Genomic DNA, 21,061 nt, shown 5'->3' with positions numbered 1-21,061 from the left:
TGTGAACCATGTGTCCCTACTACTCAGTGTGCAGTGTGTTCAGGGTCAAAAAAAATTGCAAAATCAAAAATAATCATCAGTAAAAACAAGTAAAGTTCAATTTAAATCAGATTTATTATTAAATCGCATTGCATAGTACATTTTGAGCGCAATAGAGTATAATGATCAATCGCAAGTGGCGTGCAGGTTATACAAAGTGCGGCCGCGTCACGCCGAGGCTGGCTGGAACAGAAAGAACAATTGAACAAGCATGAAATTCGTAGTGTCGGTTGAGTTCGCGCCTCTTCAACGAGTTTAAATTTTAGGCGCTGCGGGGCGGGGCTGCGTGCGCGCCGACACATCCGCTCGCTCGCAGATTGCCCAATTCCCGCCACGAGCATGCCGCGCCGTCCATTATTCCGATTTCGTCATTCGGTACAATGACTCAAACCCAACTGTTACGACACAGATATTTTAAGCGAAAGACATCACACAAAAATAGTTACATACACAAAATACAATTATACAGTAAAAAAATATTCAAGTCGACGAAGTAAGTCTTCACAACGGCCTTGTCTCAAGCAGAAAATTCAGTGATTTCGCAGCCGAATCAAAAACAGCTTGCGTAATCCCTGACGTCACTGCGGACATGGCCACGCTGGGAGCGGAGCGACGGCGCGGGCGCAGCGAGCGACGGTTACATGCCAACCATATAGGAGAGAGAAAAAGACTGACTAGTATTTAATAAAGTCAAGTCGATTCCTCCCCCCGACACGACTGACATTTAGTTTTCTTTCTTCCAGTCTTCACTGTTCAGTATTGTTCGGCTCCGACTGTAAGTAAAATATTAAACGCGACACGTGCGCGAACTAGTACCGCGAGGCCCGAGTCACATGACAAAGCAAAAGGAAAAATACGAATTACTCATTTGTACTGAATAGGCACAACCGCACGCGGACCGACTTCGCTACGATATAACTTTTTGAACGAATGATAAAAATCGCCAAGTCGAAACTCAACTACACGGAAGTTGTAAAAGTAGGTCGCGAACATCTCACTAATTTTTAAAACCGAGCTAAATTATTTTTATTCACTTTAAAGTTGATTTATGATCACTACTATTCCCTAGGAGCAGTTAGAAATAACGCGCCTCACGCCGCACGAACAAAAACTAACTTTGAAAAATGTTCCAACTAAAGTTAACTTGCACTGGAGTAGAGAGAGTTCGGAGAACACGACCGAAGCGGACGACGAGCAAAGTGCGAATGGCGGCACGTAGCGGCGAGCCATGGCGTTTGGTGCGAGAGGGGCGCGGGCGGCGGCGCGAGGGGGGGGCCGCGGGGAGGGCGGCGCGCGCAGAGAAAGGACGCGAGTGGTGATGTAATCGCGATCGATGCACTCCGCGCTGCCGTGCGCCACCTTTGATCAACTATGAGCAACTACCTGCCATAGGGGGGGCGCACTTATCGACGGCCTCTAGTACTGCGCGTTGAGCACTAACTCTAAGCCTACGGTGAAAACACCTAGTGACGTATCCAGTGATAAAGTGGAAGTCTGCTGATCTGCGGCCGTGGGAGTAGTGGATCGGCGGCTCCTATGCAAATTATTTACGAGGTCAGTGACCGTAGTACAAACACGTGCTGTAATTCACGTGTAGTAACAAAGAAAATCCGTACGCTGCATGATTTCGGAATGGGGACCGCCTTAGCGGCAGGGCATTAGGAAAGCGCGATAGAACGGCTTAGAGCATTATATGTGGTCGGCCGTCGACGTAGAGTTGGTACCAGTCCGATATTGATCAGTTGGCTTGGTACCTACGTGGTGACGGGGCGCGCGCTCGTCGTGCTTCGTCGTGCGTTTCCGTAGCCCCTCGGCTTCTATGTAGGTCACACGTGTAAGCGTTATCCCCACCAGACCGGCCTTGGCTTACTTTGAACTAAATGGCATATCACCTCCCCTTCTCCTTGGGCACCGCGAAACCGCGGCTCGAGGTTTGAACTGGCGAACCTACTCGCATACCCGACTCATGCCTGCATTCATTATTTAAAATTTTGTAAGTATTTTATTAGCGTTACTGACATGGAACTGCGCTCCAATTTTCAATTTTTTTTGGGACTTGGCTCGGTAACAAATTATATTTGATTATTTATTTTCGTGAATTGAAAATATGTATGTACAGTAATTTCATGTTACTATTAGTATGAAAAAAATATTTATTTAGGAATAACATAGATAAAACATCGTAAGTAATAATATATGTAGTGGTGGCGCGGGGGTGCAAGGACCATAGGGCGTGGCTCGCTCCTCCCCTAACTAGCGATACATATTTTTTCTAACAGTTACGAGTTTGGGTTTTTTGTGAAACATTTGGGATGGACGGGCGCCTGTTAGAGATTCGTACATAAAGAATAATTTATGGTAGAAAGGAAGGAATATATTCGCCATTTTTGGATCGATACGAATTGACAAGTGGAGTGCGGGGATTGCAGGCATTGGTCGACGGCGCGGCGTAACGCGCATGTCCGCGGCGGCTGCGCGGTCCACACGACGCGGTGTTAACGATCCAAGTCAGTGTCTACGAGATCCCGCAGCCCAACGTGGCCCCACCAAATAAAACTCGCGGCTGATGATGAAAACAGCATTTCGGCCTCGTCGTATCTAGGACGGCACCCGAAATAACTAGGGCACGGTAACTGCGCAGCTGCTAACGCAACTCATAGCTGGCGGAGTCGAGCGGCCAGCCAGCGAGACCCGCGAGCAGCGGCGGCGGCGCCCGGCGGAGCGGCGGCGGGGCGAGGGGAGCGGCTCTCTCTACACTGGTGAGTCCATTGCCGAAATCGACCTCTCCGCGGTACTTTCGTGCACTCTCTAATAACGCCTAAATTTATGGTAACGCGCCGATAGCAATTGGGGAAATCGGTGTGATTGACGGGTCTCGTGTAGTGTTCGTGAGCCAACGGCGCCGGTTCGCGCTGCCCACAAAGAGGATCGATAATTTCGAGTGTCACGGACTCCATTTTGTGTTCACTCTGCCCTTAGGTCGTGGCGACTGGACTGACTTCGTGATTCTGATCGTCCCTGGCCTGGTGCGAGGCCTGACGCGTCGGCGCCAGGAGTGCTAACTTCCCGTTTCCCTGATCCCTGAGGAGGAAGCTCTCCAGCATCATGCATCGCCTGACAGTGCGACGTCCTCGCTATTGTAGCCAATCATACTTTAACGTAAGCATCAATTATTATTTATTGCATAGTTCTTGATGTTTTTCAGAAATTATTTAACTTTTAATGATGCAGGGAAAATTATATTAAATTCAATTGGATTAAAGTCTGTTCAAGGCGTCAAAAAATTTGTTGATGTATTACCTATTACTACCAGTAGTTGCTTTAAATGTTTATTATAAGACTAGTTATATGTTTTAGTAATATATGTATATCTCATCCAGAAGTAACTTCAAATGTATAAAATATATTTCTTTACTCTTCTTTATTTATGTTTATATTTTTTATGTCTATTGCAACCTAAGTCACCTGAGAAGGCAGTTATTATCTAATATATACCTATATACCCATATATAAGGTTTTAATACTGTGTAGTTATTACAACATTAGCAAAAATACTGTTTAGTTTAGAGCATTCATAAAATACATATATAGAAAACAGCACATTTGAACACCGTTAAATATAATAGTTATTATTATTTTCTGTCTAGTAATGTTTTAGGTCTTCATAAAAAATATTTTCTTTGTTAGCCAGTCATAAATAATTTAGCAGTGTGCATATAAAATACAAAAGAAAATAACTTGTGTAGTATAAAACTTTTAGGTATGTTAGCTTTTATATATAGTCTGGGTATAGTGAGATATTGATTATATCTATCTGTATTATGTTACTTATATTCAAAGTTAAAACTCTATAGCTTTTAGAAGTTAACTTCAAATCAATGAAATTTAGTCTGAAATAAATTATTTACATACTTGTGTGTATTTTAAGTAAATATATAAACAAAACTAGTTACCCAATTATACTTGAATGAATCAAAATTTCTGTGCTTTTATGCCTAATATCATATGAAAAAATGAAACCTTTTTTGCAGTTAGTAAAAAAATAGTAGGTAGTAAAAATAAAGAATTACTAGCAGTATACAAAAAAAGAATGTCAAAATTTATGAATGTGTTAATTTTATTACTTTCTTTTGTATATTTCTCTTTGCTATGGTTTTTTTAATCATCTGATTTCAATGAAGCCTATTATATTATATTAGCAGAGCTCAACAAAAAAATAACTAAACAGGTTTTAAATGTAGGAATAGTTGGTCTTCCTGGGTGCATTCCTTCCTATTGTGTTCAATTGACCTACAAAGGGTAGTTAGTAGTTAGTAGTTATTATAATAGTTATGATAGTAAGTTATATTTCCGCCTGACTACCAAACGCATTACCTATTCTTTCTTTCTCTTTGTTTGGATAACTACAACTGCACATCACGTGTTTTATGAAACTTCGGATGTTTTTATAACTGCTTGCTATTGGATATTATTTATTATTGTTAACCAATGAGATTCATACTGGAAGGCGTTTCAGTATTATTATCAAACAATGCATTCCGCAATAGCTAACATTATCATTCGATGTAACGTGCGGCCACACGATTTCCTATTGTTTTCTTTATTTCCAAGTTTAAGTACCGTTACGACGAAATTGCGGTAGATAACGTGTGCTCATACGCCGAATAGTTTGGCAGACATAGTTAGAATCGTGTTAACTAAACATGAGATAGGCGACAGAGTAGGTAGTGAAGCGCTTTGAACACCGCGGCCGCTGATAACGTTACGCGGAACTGAGTGATAAGCGCGGCTAAACGCGACCCGCCACGCGAGCCGCCAGCACTCGTAACTCGAGCCTCAACAGAAGGTTAAACCTACCCACTGTACTAGTCACTCGTATCAAATGCCCCACTAATTTAATTACCACCAAATACCAAGTCGGAAAATTGAAAAAAGTTTCCACGAAAACACGAGTTTGAAAAGAAAACTGTAACTCGGAGCTACCGTGAAATTGCGCCAGCAAAAGAAAAGTACGTGAAATGAAAAGAAAATCGCCGAAATAAAAGTGCTTGGTCGCGTGTGGTGTCGCGCAGCGGGACTCACCTGACGCGGCTTCTCGGGCTTCAGTCGGCGCTGTTGTGGAGGCAGCGGCTGCCATGTTGAGTATATTTATGACAGCCGGCGCGGGCAGGACGCGGGCGCGCAGACCACGTCGACGCAGCCCGATGCCGCATTGTGCTCTATAGTGTGTACGTATGCGCGCCGCCCCCGCCCCGCGCACGCTAACTCCTCCGCCTCTTCTAACTCGCCAGCGAAACGACCTAACCGCGGCTCCAACACGCCACATTCAAACACACCCTTCAGGCCTCGATGCCTCCAAAGAAATGGTATCTCTATGGCAACGCTGCAATGGTTTATGCGGCATTTGTCTGCCATATTGCCAGAACCCGTCGATAATTCGGTTCGTACCGAAAACTGTTGGCGCGGAGTTACTTCGCGCCCTACTGCCGGGGTCATGTTATCACGCGACACACTTCTATACAAAGCGAACCTAATTAATACGATATTCTTGCTTTATTTAGACGATATAATGGGCTCCTTGTTGCAAATTAAAATGTAATCATGATAAGCAAAAAGAATAACTACAACACTAGTAGGTATATATTTTTATAATTTAGATCTGAAATACAACGAAGTAGAAAGAGAAATAACAAACAATATTAGTTGGCGTACGTATTCACAGTTGGTACTTGTAACGTAGAGTTTCAGGCGCTTACAATGGATCGAGGGCGCGCTGAAGTGAGCCACAATGGATGCGTTATCTCAGATATTGTTATGACCTTACTATTGCGTCGTATATCTAGGAGTTTTCCAGTATTATGTTCGTGATTTGTTTGTTACGTTACGTTAATTTAAAGCAGAAGAGAAGATTATTTTAGCCATTGAAACAAAATTATCAATTCTCCTAAATACATCTAACAATATATTTTTGCAGGAGAAAAAAAAATGTCCGTAGATTCCAGAACTAATTGACGATATAATACAAATATGAAAAAATAATATTGCATTAACTCCTAGCACTTATGAATACACTGAAGTTTCATAATTCTCACAAATCGATCTTTGTATTATTTCTATCTTGTACTTCTTATCAATCAATATTATTATTCGAAGTATCCTAACAAATATATTTTTCCTGCAGAAACCAATCTGCCCCTGCGAGAAGGTTACTCCTAAGCCCCTGAAGGATTACCCGGTGCCTCAACCCTGGGTAAGTAGTACGTACCTACTACTGCAAGACTTTGGCGGATCCCACACTACGCGCAAATATAACTACGCACTACAACTATAGGTTCTATTGATGTATGTTGAGAGTTTCAGAGCGAGATCCGTGATAGTGTGGGATCCGCTTTATTTTTGCTATACGTGCTTATAATGAAAACTACTATTTAATATGGAAGTAAATGTTACTTACTTTTCTACAGGTTCACAGGTTCATTTATGTACTTATTATAAAAAAATACATTGTAATAAATTGTCTAGCTTAGTGTAATGAGAAACTAGTTGAGGTACTATATAGTAATCCTAGTGTAAAGTACTAGAAACCACAACTGCAAACACTATCTAAACTAAAACATAACACAATTTTAATATTCATTCTGTAAATAGACCATTCCTAAATTAAGAAATCAATAAGTAATATCAACCTTGTTCAACATCCATACTGTTTTAATATCAGTAATGCTATTCAAATACGCAACGAACTACAGTACATCAAATAGGTACATACAAAACAACACCACACATGTATTTTTACATACATTTTCCGTATACTTATTTCTAAGCATCTCCGAGCGAAAGTAGGTCACCAGCCTTCGTATATTCGGTACCTCCGACCCGACACTTCCTCTCTAAGTGTATAAATATATATTACATATGTATAATGTAAACTCGTAAAACCAGAGTTTGTTGTTTGAAAATGTCAATATGATTTGAGAATTTAACTATCAAATATAACTCAATTATTCATGAATAGTAATGCTATTTAAGATACTTATGAAACCGCAAAATAAAAATAATACAAACACAAAATAAAATGCTAAATCGAAAAAGCTAAAAATAGACCAAATAATAGCGCTTCGAAGTAAAAAACTGGAATGAATGAATCTGGAAAAAGCTGATTAAAAGCTTAGCTGGAATCCAGGTCGCAATGATTGAATTTTCTCAAATGAATGCAGTCTGCCACCGTACAATTGATTCATTAAAATTCTTTGCCGCTTAATAAAAGACTACGGAGAAAGAAAGTTCCAACTTTAAGTGAGGACGATAATCTAAATGTTAATTAGAAATGGAAATGAAATAGATACGATTTAAACTAAACATTTTAAGAAACCATTTTTATTTTGTCACTCACGTATTTTGTTAAACGACGTTCTTTGTAATGCTATTTTTAAAGACGCCAACGCTACGTAGCCTACGCATAGATTCCGCGTAGTCGCGGCGTAGTCGTACGTAGCAACGCTCCGTGTGTAGGCAAAACGTAGACGCGTCGTAGTCACTGCGTAGTCATAGCTTTTTTTTCACATCAATACGCGTTATATAGTCTTGTCTAAACGCCGATAGCTTTATACTTCAAAAACAATACACGCCAATAACTTAGTAATCATATAGAAAAAATAATGCCTACATCACACAATGAAAAATATTATATATTTTTTTAAAGTATCTACAATAATTATTCAGGTTACCTTCAACGGGGACGAAGACCAATCGATTTACGAGATCTCAGCCAAGATGGCGGCTTTGGAAGTAGAAGGAGCTGTTCAACGAGCGAAGAAAGCGAAGAAGGAAGAATCGGTGGATGATGAGGCAAGCTCTGCTGAGAGTGATGTCAGCGAGTGTGAGGTTGAAGATAGCAATGATGATGATTTTACTGAATCTGACAGCGAGGCCGCTGAGGCTTGCGCGTCCCTGCTCGCGATATCGGCAGGGGAGGTTGGTTTCAACATTTATTATTATTTACAGTTTCCTTTTTTTATTTCAATTCTCAATCTACATAGAGCCTCTAAAGATTTTAAAGTTACATACATCTTTTGGCATTTTTTCTTTCTAAATTCAACTTATTTTAGCTTTATTTTTACTTCATACCAATTAAAAATAATCATGGTAATAGTCTACGTTATTTATCGTGCGTTCAGCTGCCCCGTGTGTATCACGGCGCACCTAATGGGGATTCTAAGAAGTAGTTCTTTGCGACAAAATCGTGTACGCACATAGGTATTCCGATAACTTTATAGCAATCCCTTTCCCTGAGTCCATTTAGCTGTGATCTCACGGGTACACATGCCCGTCATAACTCGTGTGCGTAAGGAGGTCAATACTAATACCTACTATACCTACCTGCAGTCTCAGGTGAAAGAGAAAGTTCCCATGTTGTTGTTACGGACGGAATTCCAACGTTTTACTATTTCACTTTCCCCTGCTCTCGATTCTTTTTGCCGCTACCATAAATATTATTTCGAATACGAACGTTTTCAGAATATAGTTCAAGGCTTTCAGCGTAAACGTATAGTAGTTGCTTACGTATAGTAGTGCGTAGTTGAAATATGAATTTCAGTTCTCAATTAAGGCAAAGGCAGTGACCAGGCCCGCCGTAAGCGGGCGTGCAGCGCGTGCACCGCACGCGGGCGGCACGTCCTAGGGGGCGGCAAATCGAGCGACCTATCACGTAATATTAAAAAAATACAATATCTTGATTTCAATATTTCCGAACACAGCAATAGCGCTAAGAATATTACTTACACTGCCGGTTTCAGTTACATCTGTTGATCATTTTCGAAATTTAAAATTATTAAAATAGATTTAAGATCAACCATTAGCGTAGCGTGGGGGGAGAGAGCAAATGCCCTGGGCGGCACTATTTAGGGGGCGGCAAAATTAACCCATACGGCAAAATTAAACCATAATTACGTAATAAAAATATTTTTACTGAAAATAGATGACTAGATTAGCAATAAAATTTCAGAAAAAGCCGCCCTCGCTTTGGTCGTCCCCTATCAATTTTGACGGGTTCATCCTTTGCATCCCCAAAAATTCGCTCGCTCGCGCCTCCATGTCAGATATCGCAGTCAGTAGCGATTTTAGGGTAGGGCGCGGTTGGGCTACGGCCCAGGGCGCCGGATATAAGGGGCGCGCAGGCCCCAACAATCCTTGATCAGATGTTACTCCTATTTTTGTTTTAAATTGCATCAAAGATTGCAACTTACAAGAACTGTACCCAAATGAATGGATAGCATCAGAGCCATCTTAACCAATGGTGCAGCGTGCGCGAATAACCCGGGCGCCGCGGGCTCAGGGGCGCCGAAGCGAATTTGTGTTTAATTCCGCGTTAAATTTGAGAAATTCTCGATGAAACACTACTTTTATGTCCCAAAACTCAAAAATTTTCGCGCTCCCTTCGCTCGCGGCTTCTTCACTTCACAGTCGCTTTCTATTATATTTTTCTATTATATATGTTTAGGACTTTTAGTGATCCAAAACTCAAACATTTTCGGGCTTGCTTCACTTTACAGTTGTTTTTATTTTTCAAGAATTTTTTAGCTACCCTAGCAAAAAGGGAGCGTCGTTTTTAAGTTCTTTTATTAATAAGAAAGTAACTTCTAGTTTCCATATGAACTTTCTTATTTACGGTACTACTTAAAGTCCCAAAATTTTAATACATAGGCGCCATCATCAACAAAGAGTTATGTACTTTTGGACAAAATTTTAAGCAATTTTTGTTTTGAGTTCTAAAATATAACAAAAATTTCGCGCTCGCTTCGCTCGCGCAGTCAGAAGACGTGTTCCAGTGTTTTTGCATTCATCAACCAGCAATAACTTATGTACGATTGGGCTACATTTTACGTAATTTTTGCTTCGACTTCATCATCCTCCGAGCCTTTTCCCAAACTATGTTGGGGTCGGCTTCCAGGCTAACCTTCTTTTTCTGTCTAATCAGTCTAATCTTTTTGTTTCGACTTGTTAACTATAAAAAAAATATTCGCGCTCGCTTCGCTCGCGCAATCGGTAACTACATGCGTCTCTGTTTTTCGTATGGGTTTGAATTGCAGTTGGAGGGCGCCGTAGAAATCTCGCCTAGGGCGCTGGTAGAGTAAAAACCGGCACTGATCGCAATTTATCTTTGTTTAAGCATTCAATTCTGAAAAATCATTTTTCGCTCACGTCCGTTATAGCTTTTTGTTCACTTTGGATTTTTATTATATGTTTACTTCATGAAAACTCTAAGGAAAAAATCGCCCTCGCTTCGCTCGCGGCTTCATGTACATTTGCACTTCATTTCTGTGCATATCTTACTTTTTGACTTTGCTTTGTTAATTTACAGTGGTTTTTATTTGTTTTGTGTCCTTAGACTAAAAATTTCGCTCGCTTCGCTCGCTTTCCTTACATATAAAATATGTCTCATGCGTTAACTTTTTTAACGGAAAACCCACCAAAAACCATTAATAACATATTTTACTGAAATTAAACATTGGTATATATATTTACGTTCGTTAGTTTAAGTTACCCATAATCTGTTCTAAGCACTTTGATATACAATATGTAGGTACCTACCCATTAATCACAATCTTTCAATACATGGGGGCCACTTGGGTAATGATTGCACTGCATTGATGCCCTAAGCAATTGCTTAGTCTGCTAATGGGCTAATCCAGGACTTCTTAGGTTACTCTAAGACTTAGAGCATTTCAAGTAAATAAAAAGTTATGTGTAATATATGTTATGTACCTATTGCAATATTTATGTATCCAGAAGGAAGTGCGTTTTTTGCAATCAGAGCGGTGCATGTACATATTTTTTTCTGTTGGAAAAGTAAGATGGATATGAATGGGCGGGGGGGTCCGGACCCCCTGGACCCCCCCCCTTATATATTTTTTGACAAAACCCAGTATAATATGTAGTCGTAGGGCGGCATAATCGGTTTTGCACGCGGGCGAACAAACAGCTAGCGGCGGGCCTGGCAGTGACTTAAATACGGCTCAGGATTAGGATACACAAGCGGCGGTCGTACTCATGTAAAGCAGGAAATAAATAGGTCGCGGGGGCACGGGATCCCGTGGGGTGGCTCGTGCTCCGCGGGGGGTGGCTGGAGCCCTTCTGGAGGGGGTGAGGGGGCTGCCAAACTAGGTGGCCTACATGCTCACGGAACCCGGTCCGCTGAACAGCGCTTTTTCATCGGGGGCACACCGCTGTAAATGAATTATTTGAATCTTCCACCCGCGGGACACGGCTGCTTACTTATCTTGTTATGTTTGTAAGCTCTAGAGAGAACGTTTTTTGACGTTTAATCATATAGTGACAAAGAAGTAAGGAACATTTATTAAAGTTTTAACTAAGCACTGAATAAAAATGACTCATTTCAGACACCCTTCAGTAGTGTACCGAGAATACTGTCCGTACTGGAAAATGTAAAGGAAAACAAGAACTCCTTTATCAAAACCCCTTTTAAAACCGTGCACGCAAATAAAATTTCAGCCTGAATCGTCACGAAAAGGCCCCTTTGGATTATAAATAGAGTTGGCCACGTGTTCGTGGATATAAGTGTGTAGCACAATGCACCTCTTGACACGTTCGCGAATCTAGCGCAGTGTGAATGGGCCCCATTTCGCGCACTCGGCAAATATAGGCGTAGGTATATTTTTCTGCTATGTCAGTTGTGTAGATGGATTTATTGTTGTATTTATTAAAGGCTCCAGCAGACCGGATGCGTATGCGTAACCACGCGCGTAGTCACGCGCGTAGTTACGGCGTAACCATGAGTTGTAATGTATGGAAATGTATGAGACAGGCCACACCGCTTGCGTAACGACGCGCGTGTCTACGTTACGCAAGCGGTGTGGCCTGTCTCATACATTTCCATACATTACAACTCATGGTTACGCCGTAACTACGCGCGTGACTACGCGCGTGGTTACGCATACGCATCCGGTCTGCTGGAGCCTTAAATGTGAATCGTGAATTTAAGTTATAAAATCGAAGAATGTGTCGAGGTCGATATTTCTTTTGATTAGTAGCAGTTTGTTGAGGTTTGAGTGGATTTTCAGTGGATCAAAAATAACACTGATACTTTTGATATTAATGTAGTATGAAATAAGTGTAATTTTTTTGTGATTATTATGTTAGTCATAATTTCAGTAGGTACTCATTTAAGAATTTCATAGCAATTCCGCCCCATTCACTTTTCCAGTGAACGGAGAAAAACATTCAACTAAATTAAAGTTTAACTCTGCGATTCAAAACTAGAGTTCAAAAAAATGTATTTTATATTTCTTTTTCATATTCACAACCCATCATTACCTAAATATTCAATAAGCTTCCGCCCGCGGCTTCGCCCGCGTTGAGTTTGGTTATATCGCGTTTCCAAGAGAACTCTTCAAAAGTCCGGGATAAAAATTCTCAGGGTCAACTCTATCTCTGAACCAAATTTTATTAAAATCAGTTCAGTGGTTTAGACGTAAAAGCGTAACAGCCAGACAGACAGTTATTTTCGCATTTATAATATTAGTTGGGATTCATCTACAAATTCATAATTATTTATCACATTTTGTCAATCATACTCAATCTTTGACTTGCATAAAAAACGTCTGGCATCATTATCAGAGCACGATAAAAAAGTAAATATTTTTGTTCAACGATTGCAATAAATCGCATCAAATATACAGCATGAAAAGTACATAAGTTCAAGGTAGTTAAATAAGATAAGTGTAAGTTCAATTAAATCAGTTTCTGCACTGGTTTTAACTGGTAAAGTGCATCGAGGGCAATCCTTTATTTGTCTCAATCAATTGATTTATTACTCTTCATTATTTGATGTTACAAAGAGTTTTGAATTGTGAGTCCGCTTGGCAACCAATGTTTGTAGTGTGAGAAAGAGTTTAGTCTACTGTTTGATAGTATAGATGCTGTAGACTAGTCAATATTTCTTAAGTCATGATCATCAGCCTATGGCATTCCACTTCTAGTTGGCTGTCTTCCTCATATATTTAGTTTTAATCCTCCATTTTTAAAATTGATACTCCTTTGGAGTCATTCCTCTGAAACACATAGCTTGATCGACATGAGGTTATATTCGTTGAAATCGTTTTTTTTTTATATCAGCTAATATTGCTGTTCATACCTTTAAACTATTTTTTATTAAAATACTAAAAAACAACAAAATACGGTAAGTTGTAGGTAGCTAGTAGCTAAAAGTTAAAAAAAAAAACATTAAACCGAACTAAAAATGTCGTCGTGGAATATTTTTCTAGGCATATCTCGAACAGGTACGTCGGGGCTCACTGTTAGACTCGCAGTGCCGTAAATGAGAAGAAATTGGAAAGCAATGGCGTAGGCACTCCATCATCTTGGTCCGAGTAGTGACTGCCCATTTAGGAAGGTCGATTGGCGACGCGAAGCCGCCGCGTGGGCTGCACTCGCCGCTCAGACTGGCTGACGACAGACTGGGCCTTCCACCAGCCCTGAACCGTTCGTAATGAACAGGTACAGTGTAGCCAATATCCTACAGCCAAGCGACTGCCCACGCACATGTATTCTGTCTATGGCGAATTTTATAACAACACTAATTTCTATAACAGCTGTGCCCATCACTTCGCGTCGTCATTCGACATTTGTTGTTCTTTTATTATTTCGAGTCAGTTGTTCAACTTTCTTTCTATTTGGTTCACAGGTTTTTCTTTACAGTTTTGTATTAGTTCGTTCGTCCACAGAATGATTTGTAAGTCGTTTTCCATTTTGCAATCATTTACATTCATAACGAATATCAAGAATTCTACACAACATCGGCCTGTTTACAACAAAGTTTGGTACAGGGTTGCCTTAAATACACACAAATGTTTTGAACAGCTTTGGGATAATAAAGAAAGGTCGATGAATCCTAACATATTACAAAATTGGAAAGCTGCACACGATAACCAACTTTTATAATAATGAACACATATTAAAAGGACATTATAGTGCCAAATAAGCACGTGTTTTTGAAGGGAAACGTTATTTGTTTTCACATACTATTAGGAACTTATACCTAACTAAAATGTCACATTATGTACTGTAATATTTTGATCTGAAAATTGACCATGTTAGTTACCTTCTTTAAAATAAATTCACAAATAAGTAATCGTACCTATATGTATTCATGATCAATTCTTATTAACAACATTTATAATCCTAATGCTTGCGCACAAGTTGTGTTATTTGATAGTTTGTGAATAAAATATAAAATTGCACAAAGCTTAGCAAAATATGTGTGACATGTGAGTATGATGTTGTCGGTAGGTGGCGTCGGAAGAAATATGACTGACGCCGGATCTCGAGGCCGCTGCTGCCTCCCCGGCCGCCGCTGCCTCGCCCGCCGGTGCCGCGGGGGACAGTTGACTGCCGCGGACCGCGCGGCTCCCCGCTGGCGGGCCCGGCCGCGCCGTCACCAGGCCGCCACTGCCCCGCGGTCACTGGGGCCCTCCCATGCGTCGGCTCGAACTCAACGATGCCACTTATAGAAAAGTAGTGGCGAGCACCGAGAACATTCTGCGGCGTCTCCTCGTCACCAAGCGATACGACTCCATCAGCAACTTCCTAGATCTGTACGAGGAGTACAAGCGCTCGGGCTGCGGGTCGCTGCGAGATCTGTACGAGCGGTACGAGGCCACGACGCGGCCGCAAGCATTGGGGGACACGTGCGTGGGCCTCGCGCTGGAACTGATGCGCCGCTGGCAGTGCCTGGAGAGACGCTTCCCCGGCCTGCTCGCCGCCACCTGCCTCATGTCCTGCGAGGAGACCGTGCCCTACGTCTGCTACGACTTCGAGGTCTGCTCGGGACCCTTTGATCTCCTCGCCCCCGACAAGGAGCACGTCATGGTCGGTGTGCACATCACACTAAACGGCAGGCTTGGTATTCTGATCGCAGACCCTGGCTACCACGTGGCAAGAACAATCACAGTGATGGTCGACCAGCAGAGCCCCGGGCTGGTTTAATCATATTACGGAGCCGGAACAAATAAAAGACTATTCCTACAGTTTTTGTGAGGGTAGTTTGAGCTATGTCCTCTGGAAAGAAGTCATCAATAGAGAAGGAAAATATAAATACACGACTTCGTTGATTTATGTTGGTAGACCTTACTGCGGTGGTATCACAGTAACCGAGAAAAGAAACCTTGTCTACAAGTTAAAGAGTTTGGTGCATCGTGCCCACAACGGCGTCTCTATTGCAGGTTTATATGTCTTCTTGAACACACCGTTCAGAGATGCAAAAATCAATTTATTTTATTATAGTAAAAAAGCAAAAATAAAAAAAAAATATAACCTCCGAAAATTTCAAGATATTGCAAGCGTAGAGGAAAACATTTTGAAAAAAATTAACATTTGTAATTCTCGTATGGAATTACCAGACGGGAAATTACTTACTATCATAAACAAGTTGGCAAAAGCACTATCAGATGAATTATTTACTAACCAATGTAATGAAATCAACACGTACATCATTCAATGCAGTATTTGACAGCGGGAGAAATTGTGGGCAAAAATTAACGCTCAACTAAAGGAGCGCTATTCTGACCAGGCCCACATACTTCTGAAAGCTGGTCAAACATTTGAGGCAGATAAAACAAAATCGAAGTGTTTACAAATGCAAAAGTCGGCAGTTCAGCCAAAAACAAAGATATCATGTAGAGAAAAATCCTCCTTCGTGGCTCTTGAAATTCTGCCTCAAGAACTGCTGATCGGTTTGCTTGAAAAAGTAAATTTCAACTCAAAAGAAGAAAATCAAATTGAATCATTGCAAACATACGACAATATTAATGTTAGTGAAATAGATAATATTCAAAATGCAAACGCTTCACGTAAACGGGATAAAGCGAGTGATGCTAAAGATCAGTTGGAAATGCTGGACGTGCAGGGTAGGGCTGGCCCGTCGAGGAAGCGGGGCAAGCCGAGTTCTGGTGCTCCTACCGAAGAGTCTGATGGGCAGGCCGCGGCCGGGCCGCCGAGAAAAAGGGGAAATGAAAATGTAGCTAACGAGCCCACAGATGAAGCTGCTACCGGCGAAAGTAAATCCGAGTCACAGAAATGTTCCAAGGGTCAAAAAGTTATGTTAGAAGTTGAAGCCCTCCCTCAAAATATATTTGAAGCTATGCTTGCTAAACTCAAAATTAAACAAAAAATATACGTTGCCAAGAAAAATAAAGAGCAGGGCGAAGCCAGTTCTTCACAACTTAGTAACCTAAGATTTGAGGGAACAAAACGGGGAGTTTCGATTTTTTATAATATAGAAACGATAATGGAATATCAGGGTGTTTTTCCTGCTAGTAAGCAATTTATAATAGACATTGAAGAATTGCCTAAATGTGTATTTGATTCCTTATTTACTAGATCTGACCCTTCAGACAAAGAGGCCGGACCTTCGAGCGATGCGAGTAGGAAGACTTGCGAAGAACAGGAGAGTGATGAGGCTGAACAAAAGGAGCTTGTATCGAGTGAAGAACAAGGAGAGGTGGAGGCCCGCTGTAAACGGCCCACGGAGAGAGTCGCCATTGTAGAAGTTGAGGCTCTCCCAGCAGACCTGGGCGAGAAAATGGTCGTCAAGGTCAAGATTCAGTTTGCGTGTCCGGAGGTTGAAGTTCCTATATTTCAAATAGAAGATTTGGCGAAGGTTCCTATCGAGGGTGCGATTGATAAGCCAGGATAAGTAGGGTGTCAAATTATTTTATTTATGTAAAATTTATTGTATAAATAAAATGTTATTTTTATGTAAGTTTGTACCAGCCTAGGTGGTGAACATAATTTGAGCCGCTTTTGGGCAATTTAATAAAATTAAGTAGGGAACGACTGCTACAAAAAAGACTATAGCGATTAACTAAACACAATGTAGGTGCCACTCACGTAGGTACGGGCCTCGCTAGGGAATTGAGAGATAATCTAGTGCACGTCCAATCAAATTATGTAGTTGGTGATTCGGGATGGCAGTGTGTCCGGCTACCAACGTGATCTGGGTCGCGCGGCGCGTCCTACTGCCAAACGCACACATGCAAGCGTATCTACCGGCACGCACACTAGCGCACACGCCGTCCGCGGCCTCGTCACTACTCAGCCGAAAAACTCGCGCATGCGCTCACAACACACATACAATTTAACATTCTACTATCGTAGGAACAGACACTAATTAGATCACATCAAAACACACGGATTTAAAAAAATATCGTAGAACATGTCATGCCCAAAAAAATCTTTGATTGAATACGTAGGTACATTTTGCAGTCTTAACTTGAATGAAAGAATGAATTAAACTCTTTATATTTATTTGTACAGAAAGTTTTTTTAAAGGCTGGTACTAGGTAACTCTTATACTTATATTGTGTAGGCTTGTATGTAAGTTCGTCTGATTCTCTGATCTGATTGGGTCGTCCCAAATACTAGAGGCGCCAAATATGTATGATCTATTATATATTATGTATTATGAATATTGATATACACAGTCATCACCATCATCCTACCACTTGCTTGGAGGATGCTTGCCATCATCACCCTCCAAGCAAGTGGTAGGATGATGATGATGATCACAGAGTCAATGTTTTGTGATTATATTCGGTGTTAATCAAATCTGCTTACTTAAATCATGATGATAATAATATAATTATAGTAATTAATTATATGTGTCAATTCAATAAATTTAAAACAGAAATGTAAAAAATACCAAAAACAATATTAGTAGTATGTAGTTTCCGTGGTTTTTTGTATTTATATGAACATTGAATGTTATAATACTGATTCTTTAAACATGTATTAAGTCTATAAGTCCTGCATTTATCTATTAATACACTTTAACGCTTTTAAAATGATGGCAGTCTAAAGCTAATAGGTAGCTATTTTAACTTTTGTAGTTATGGACCTATCTATATTTTTTTTATTTAAACTACAAACTTCTTTGTAAGATTATGAACCAAAAATGAAATTTTAATGCTTTACTAAATCATAAGTTAGGTTCAAAAACTATGTTTATTTACCTATATATTTCGCGTTTAACTTTGCATTTTCAAGTAAGTAAACCATTTGTCACCTCGTTGATAGGCGCAGTAGTGCTTGGTTAAAAGAAGCCACCTTTGGACAAGCAGAGCTTCTCGACAACATCTGTACGAACGTCAGGAATGCAAAGTTAATTGATGTGAAATGCTCCAATTTTACTTATATGTGTATTCGCTATTAGCATTTATTGTTAGGTTAAGAAAAGAAAGAGGTATAAGACTTTTTTTAATAATATTGAGACTGATCGGACTCGGACTGACATTCCTGGGTTTGACAAGATGGTGATAGGACGAAAAAGTCCATAAAATAGAGAGGGAAAAAAATTGAAATTTTTAAACTATTTTGAATGTCTAGTAACTAACGTAGGTAGGTTTTATGCGTATTACGCAAATGGTCTTAATATCGAATATCGTTGTTCAATTAGATCTATTCATTGTGCAAGTAATTTATGGGATATTTTTCGCTCAAATAAACGATTATTTTTCCCACATATATCTAGGTAAGTCCCTCATCCACTTAAAACGCACAGATTATATACAATAGGTACTTAAAACTAAATAAATTCAGTCCAAAGAAGCATTCCAGTGAAAATATCTCATAAATACTTTTCTATGTCTACATATTCAATGGAACATAAGTGTATGAGGATGTAATCAATTTTAAATCTGAATGTTAGGTTAAGCTGATATAATTGTATTACAGTAGGTAAAATATTCACATTTCGGCTTAAACCATGTGTTCAAAAACTATGTAGTAGGGTACATTGATACTTACATTTTACTGTTTATAAACTCAAATACTTATTTAAACAGGCTAACTGATTGTGAAGCTTTATGTAAAGCTCGAGATCTTGATTAAGTCTACAGATACAGTTGAGAACTTAGCCATACTTATGTTTATCTGAAATATCGAAGCCACAACGAATGTTTTAATTAATTATTATTTTGATCTTTTTATCAAAGTATCGCATCAATTTTAAGCCATAGACTAGTTTGAAATCTATTTACAAAAGCCTAAATGTTTCGATTTTATTTCGCAGTAAACAATGAAAAAACCATGTTTTTGGAAACCTGTACGATCAAGGTGCTGTAAAAATTATTGTCAATAAACACTTTGGATCTACATTAACTTTGTGAAAATATTTATACTCGTAAGTAAATAAAAATTTGGAGAAATTTTCGGCCAAACAATCTTGATACTTATACAAAATTGTAAGGTAGGTATTACATAATAAATTCACCCTACAATGTACTTGTATAGACTGTCTAATGTATGTATCGACAAAATCTTGGAAACTTGCTAATTATGTCTACATTTACCGAATTATATTAAAATAGCGATTCTCATGAGATAATTTTTCTCAAAAATTATGTGTAGAGTTATAAAATGTAAAATCATGACTGTTGAATTTTCTCTGCTGTATTAATATTAAATGAATGCATATGAAAAAGTGTTTTTATTTATATAAGTAGGTACATTCCCTCGCCCCGTAACGCAATAATATTTTCCATTATGGTTCAAAAACCCTTTTTATTGTGACGATTTCGACACTATAGTTGAAGCTCTATAAACACAAAATTTTACAGACTGGAAACCATAAATAATCAAATTATTTATAGAAATGCCTAATAGGAAAATGTATGGAAAAGCTTACCTACATATCTATACTCTATACTAATATTATAAAGAGGAAAACTTTGTTTGTTTGCTTGTTTGGTTCCTAATGGATAAACTCAAAAACTACTTGACCGATTTTAAATATTCTTTCACCATCAGAAACCTATATTATCTGCAAGTAACATAGGCTATATTTTATCCCAGTGCGGGCAGTAGCTCCCACGGGACGCGGGTAAAACCGCTGGAAAACGGCTAGTATATTATAATTAAATAGCATTTTTCCCTTAATCGAGACTTTCTTTTCCTTATACTTGTCTTTCCTTGTGAAGAACGTCAAACTGCTTTAATTGCCTCTGAAAATCTGGAATAAAGTATAACAAAGAGTTAAGTATACTTACTAGAATACTGAGATAAGTACCAAGTTTCTACCTGTGTTCGTATATTCAAATATACGAACACAGGTAGAAACTAACCTATACATGAAATAGGTAGGTTAACAGAATTTTGAGGCATACAACACTCAAACTGGTACCTAAGTATAGTACCTGCCCTTTTTATTAGGGTTCGGATGTTACCACAAATAGGTAATAATTTTTATACTTATAACAAAACTCTTGTGCATTTGAATACCTAGCAACATTTCCATCAGAAAAATATCTAGGTACCTACAGTGCATACTTTCTACGCTCCCATTCTATTGCTTAAAGTTAGTTTTATTTGTGTTTGATTAGGCAGCAACGCAACACTTTCCATATTACGAAATCAGACTTACGTCATGCAATAGGTCTGCGTAGGTACTGGCCATGTCATCATATTGAAAGCGAGACCCTACACATGATGTAACCAACGAAATTTAAATGGGAGAGCAAAAAGGGCGCGATCAATAACGAAACGCAACTTTACGATATCTAAAAACACGTACAAATAAGGCAAAAATCATTTGTTTCTTACTTTTATAACACAAAAGATAGGTACTTGATAAAAAGAGGTTGGTAACTCTAATTCTCTTCTTTGGAATGACTATAGCTAAGTAATGATCACGCCTTGTGTAGACATAAACAGCCTCGGCTATATTTAAAACAAAAGCCTGAAAGTATAAGCACAGATATAGCGACAAACCCACTTAAACGGATTGGGTTGAGGATTTTCAGCGGTGACCCAGATAAGTTAAGCCTTGGTTCCACTACGCGAGCTCTACACGAGTAACCATGGAGTTTCGTGCCCGTTCTTCTCCACAGGAAACAACTTTTGGAATGGGCAACTAAATCAAGAATATTCATAAAGCATGTTAATATAGAAGAAGTTAATATTTTAATAAAATAAAATGACTTGACTTTGAACACCTTAGGGCGGGAGTATA

The 21,061-nt window shown here is 39.5% G+C and overlaps 1 protein-coding gene and 1 long non-coding RNA gene across 14 annotated transcripts; one reads left to right on the top strand and one right to left on the bottom strand.

Annotated features, from left to right (window-relative positions):
- Positions 1 to 95: 95 nt before the first annotated feature.
- Positions 96 to 5,365, bottom strand: LOC110372457 (uncharacterized). Its single transcript, XR_002429337.3, has 2 exons — positions 5,122 to 5,365; positions 96 to 222 (listed from the first exon to the last, which is right to left on the bottom strand). It is a non-coding gene; the product is annotated as an uncharacterized LOC110372457 (long non-coding RNA).
- On the top strand, positions 1,343 to 17,517 carry LOC110372456 (uncharacterized). Of its 13 annotated transcripts, none has more exons than XR_010276793.1 (6): positions 1,348 to 1,593; positions 3,019 to 3,198; positions 6,221 to 6,289; positions 7,762 to 8,013; positions 13,338 to 13,554; positions 14,347 to 15,381. XR_010276793.1 is itself a non-coding variant. In XM_064036273.1 (6 exons), the coding sequence occupies exon 6, from the start codon at positions 15,692 to 15,694 to the stop codon at positions 16,748 to 16,750; it is 1,059 nt and encodes a 352-aa protein (XP_063892343.1). In that variant the 5' UTR covers positions 1,356 to 1,593; positions 3,019 to 3,198; positions 6,221 to 6,289; positions 7,762 to 8,013; positions 13,338 to 13,554; positions 14,347 to 15,691; the 3' UTR covers positions 16,751 to 17,517. The 13 variants fall into 13 exon arrangements, 10 of the variants coding, with proteins under 10 accessions (XP_021184867.3, XP_049708125.2, XP_063892353.1 ...); XR_010276789.1 differs by having other exon boundaries at positions 13,323 to 13,554; XM_064036273.1 differs by having other exon boundaries at positions 1,356 to 1,593; positions 14,347 to 17,517.
- Positions 17,518 to 21,061: the final 3,544 nt, after the last annotated feature.

The sequence above is a fragment of the Helicoverpa armigera genome, chromosome 1, assembly GCF_030705265.1.
Source record: "Helicoverpa armigera isolate CAAS_96S chromosome 1, ASM3070526v1, whole genome shotgun sequence".
In the NCBI taxonomy this organism is placed as follows: Eukaryota; Metazoa; Arthropoda; class Insecta; order Lepidoptera; family Noctuidae; genus Helicoverpa; species Helicoverpa armigera.
Note: the sequence above shows the minus strand (reverse complement) of the source record. Positions and strands in the feature narration are given on the sequence as shown.

Coding starts and splice junctions, on each gene's coding strand:
- LOC110372456 (XM_064036265.1), top strand. CDS start 15,692: ATGCAAAAGTCGGCAGTTCAGCCAAAAACAAAGATATCATGTAGAGAA.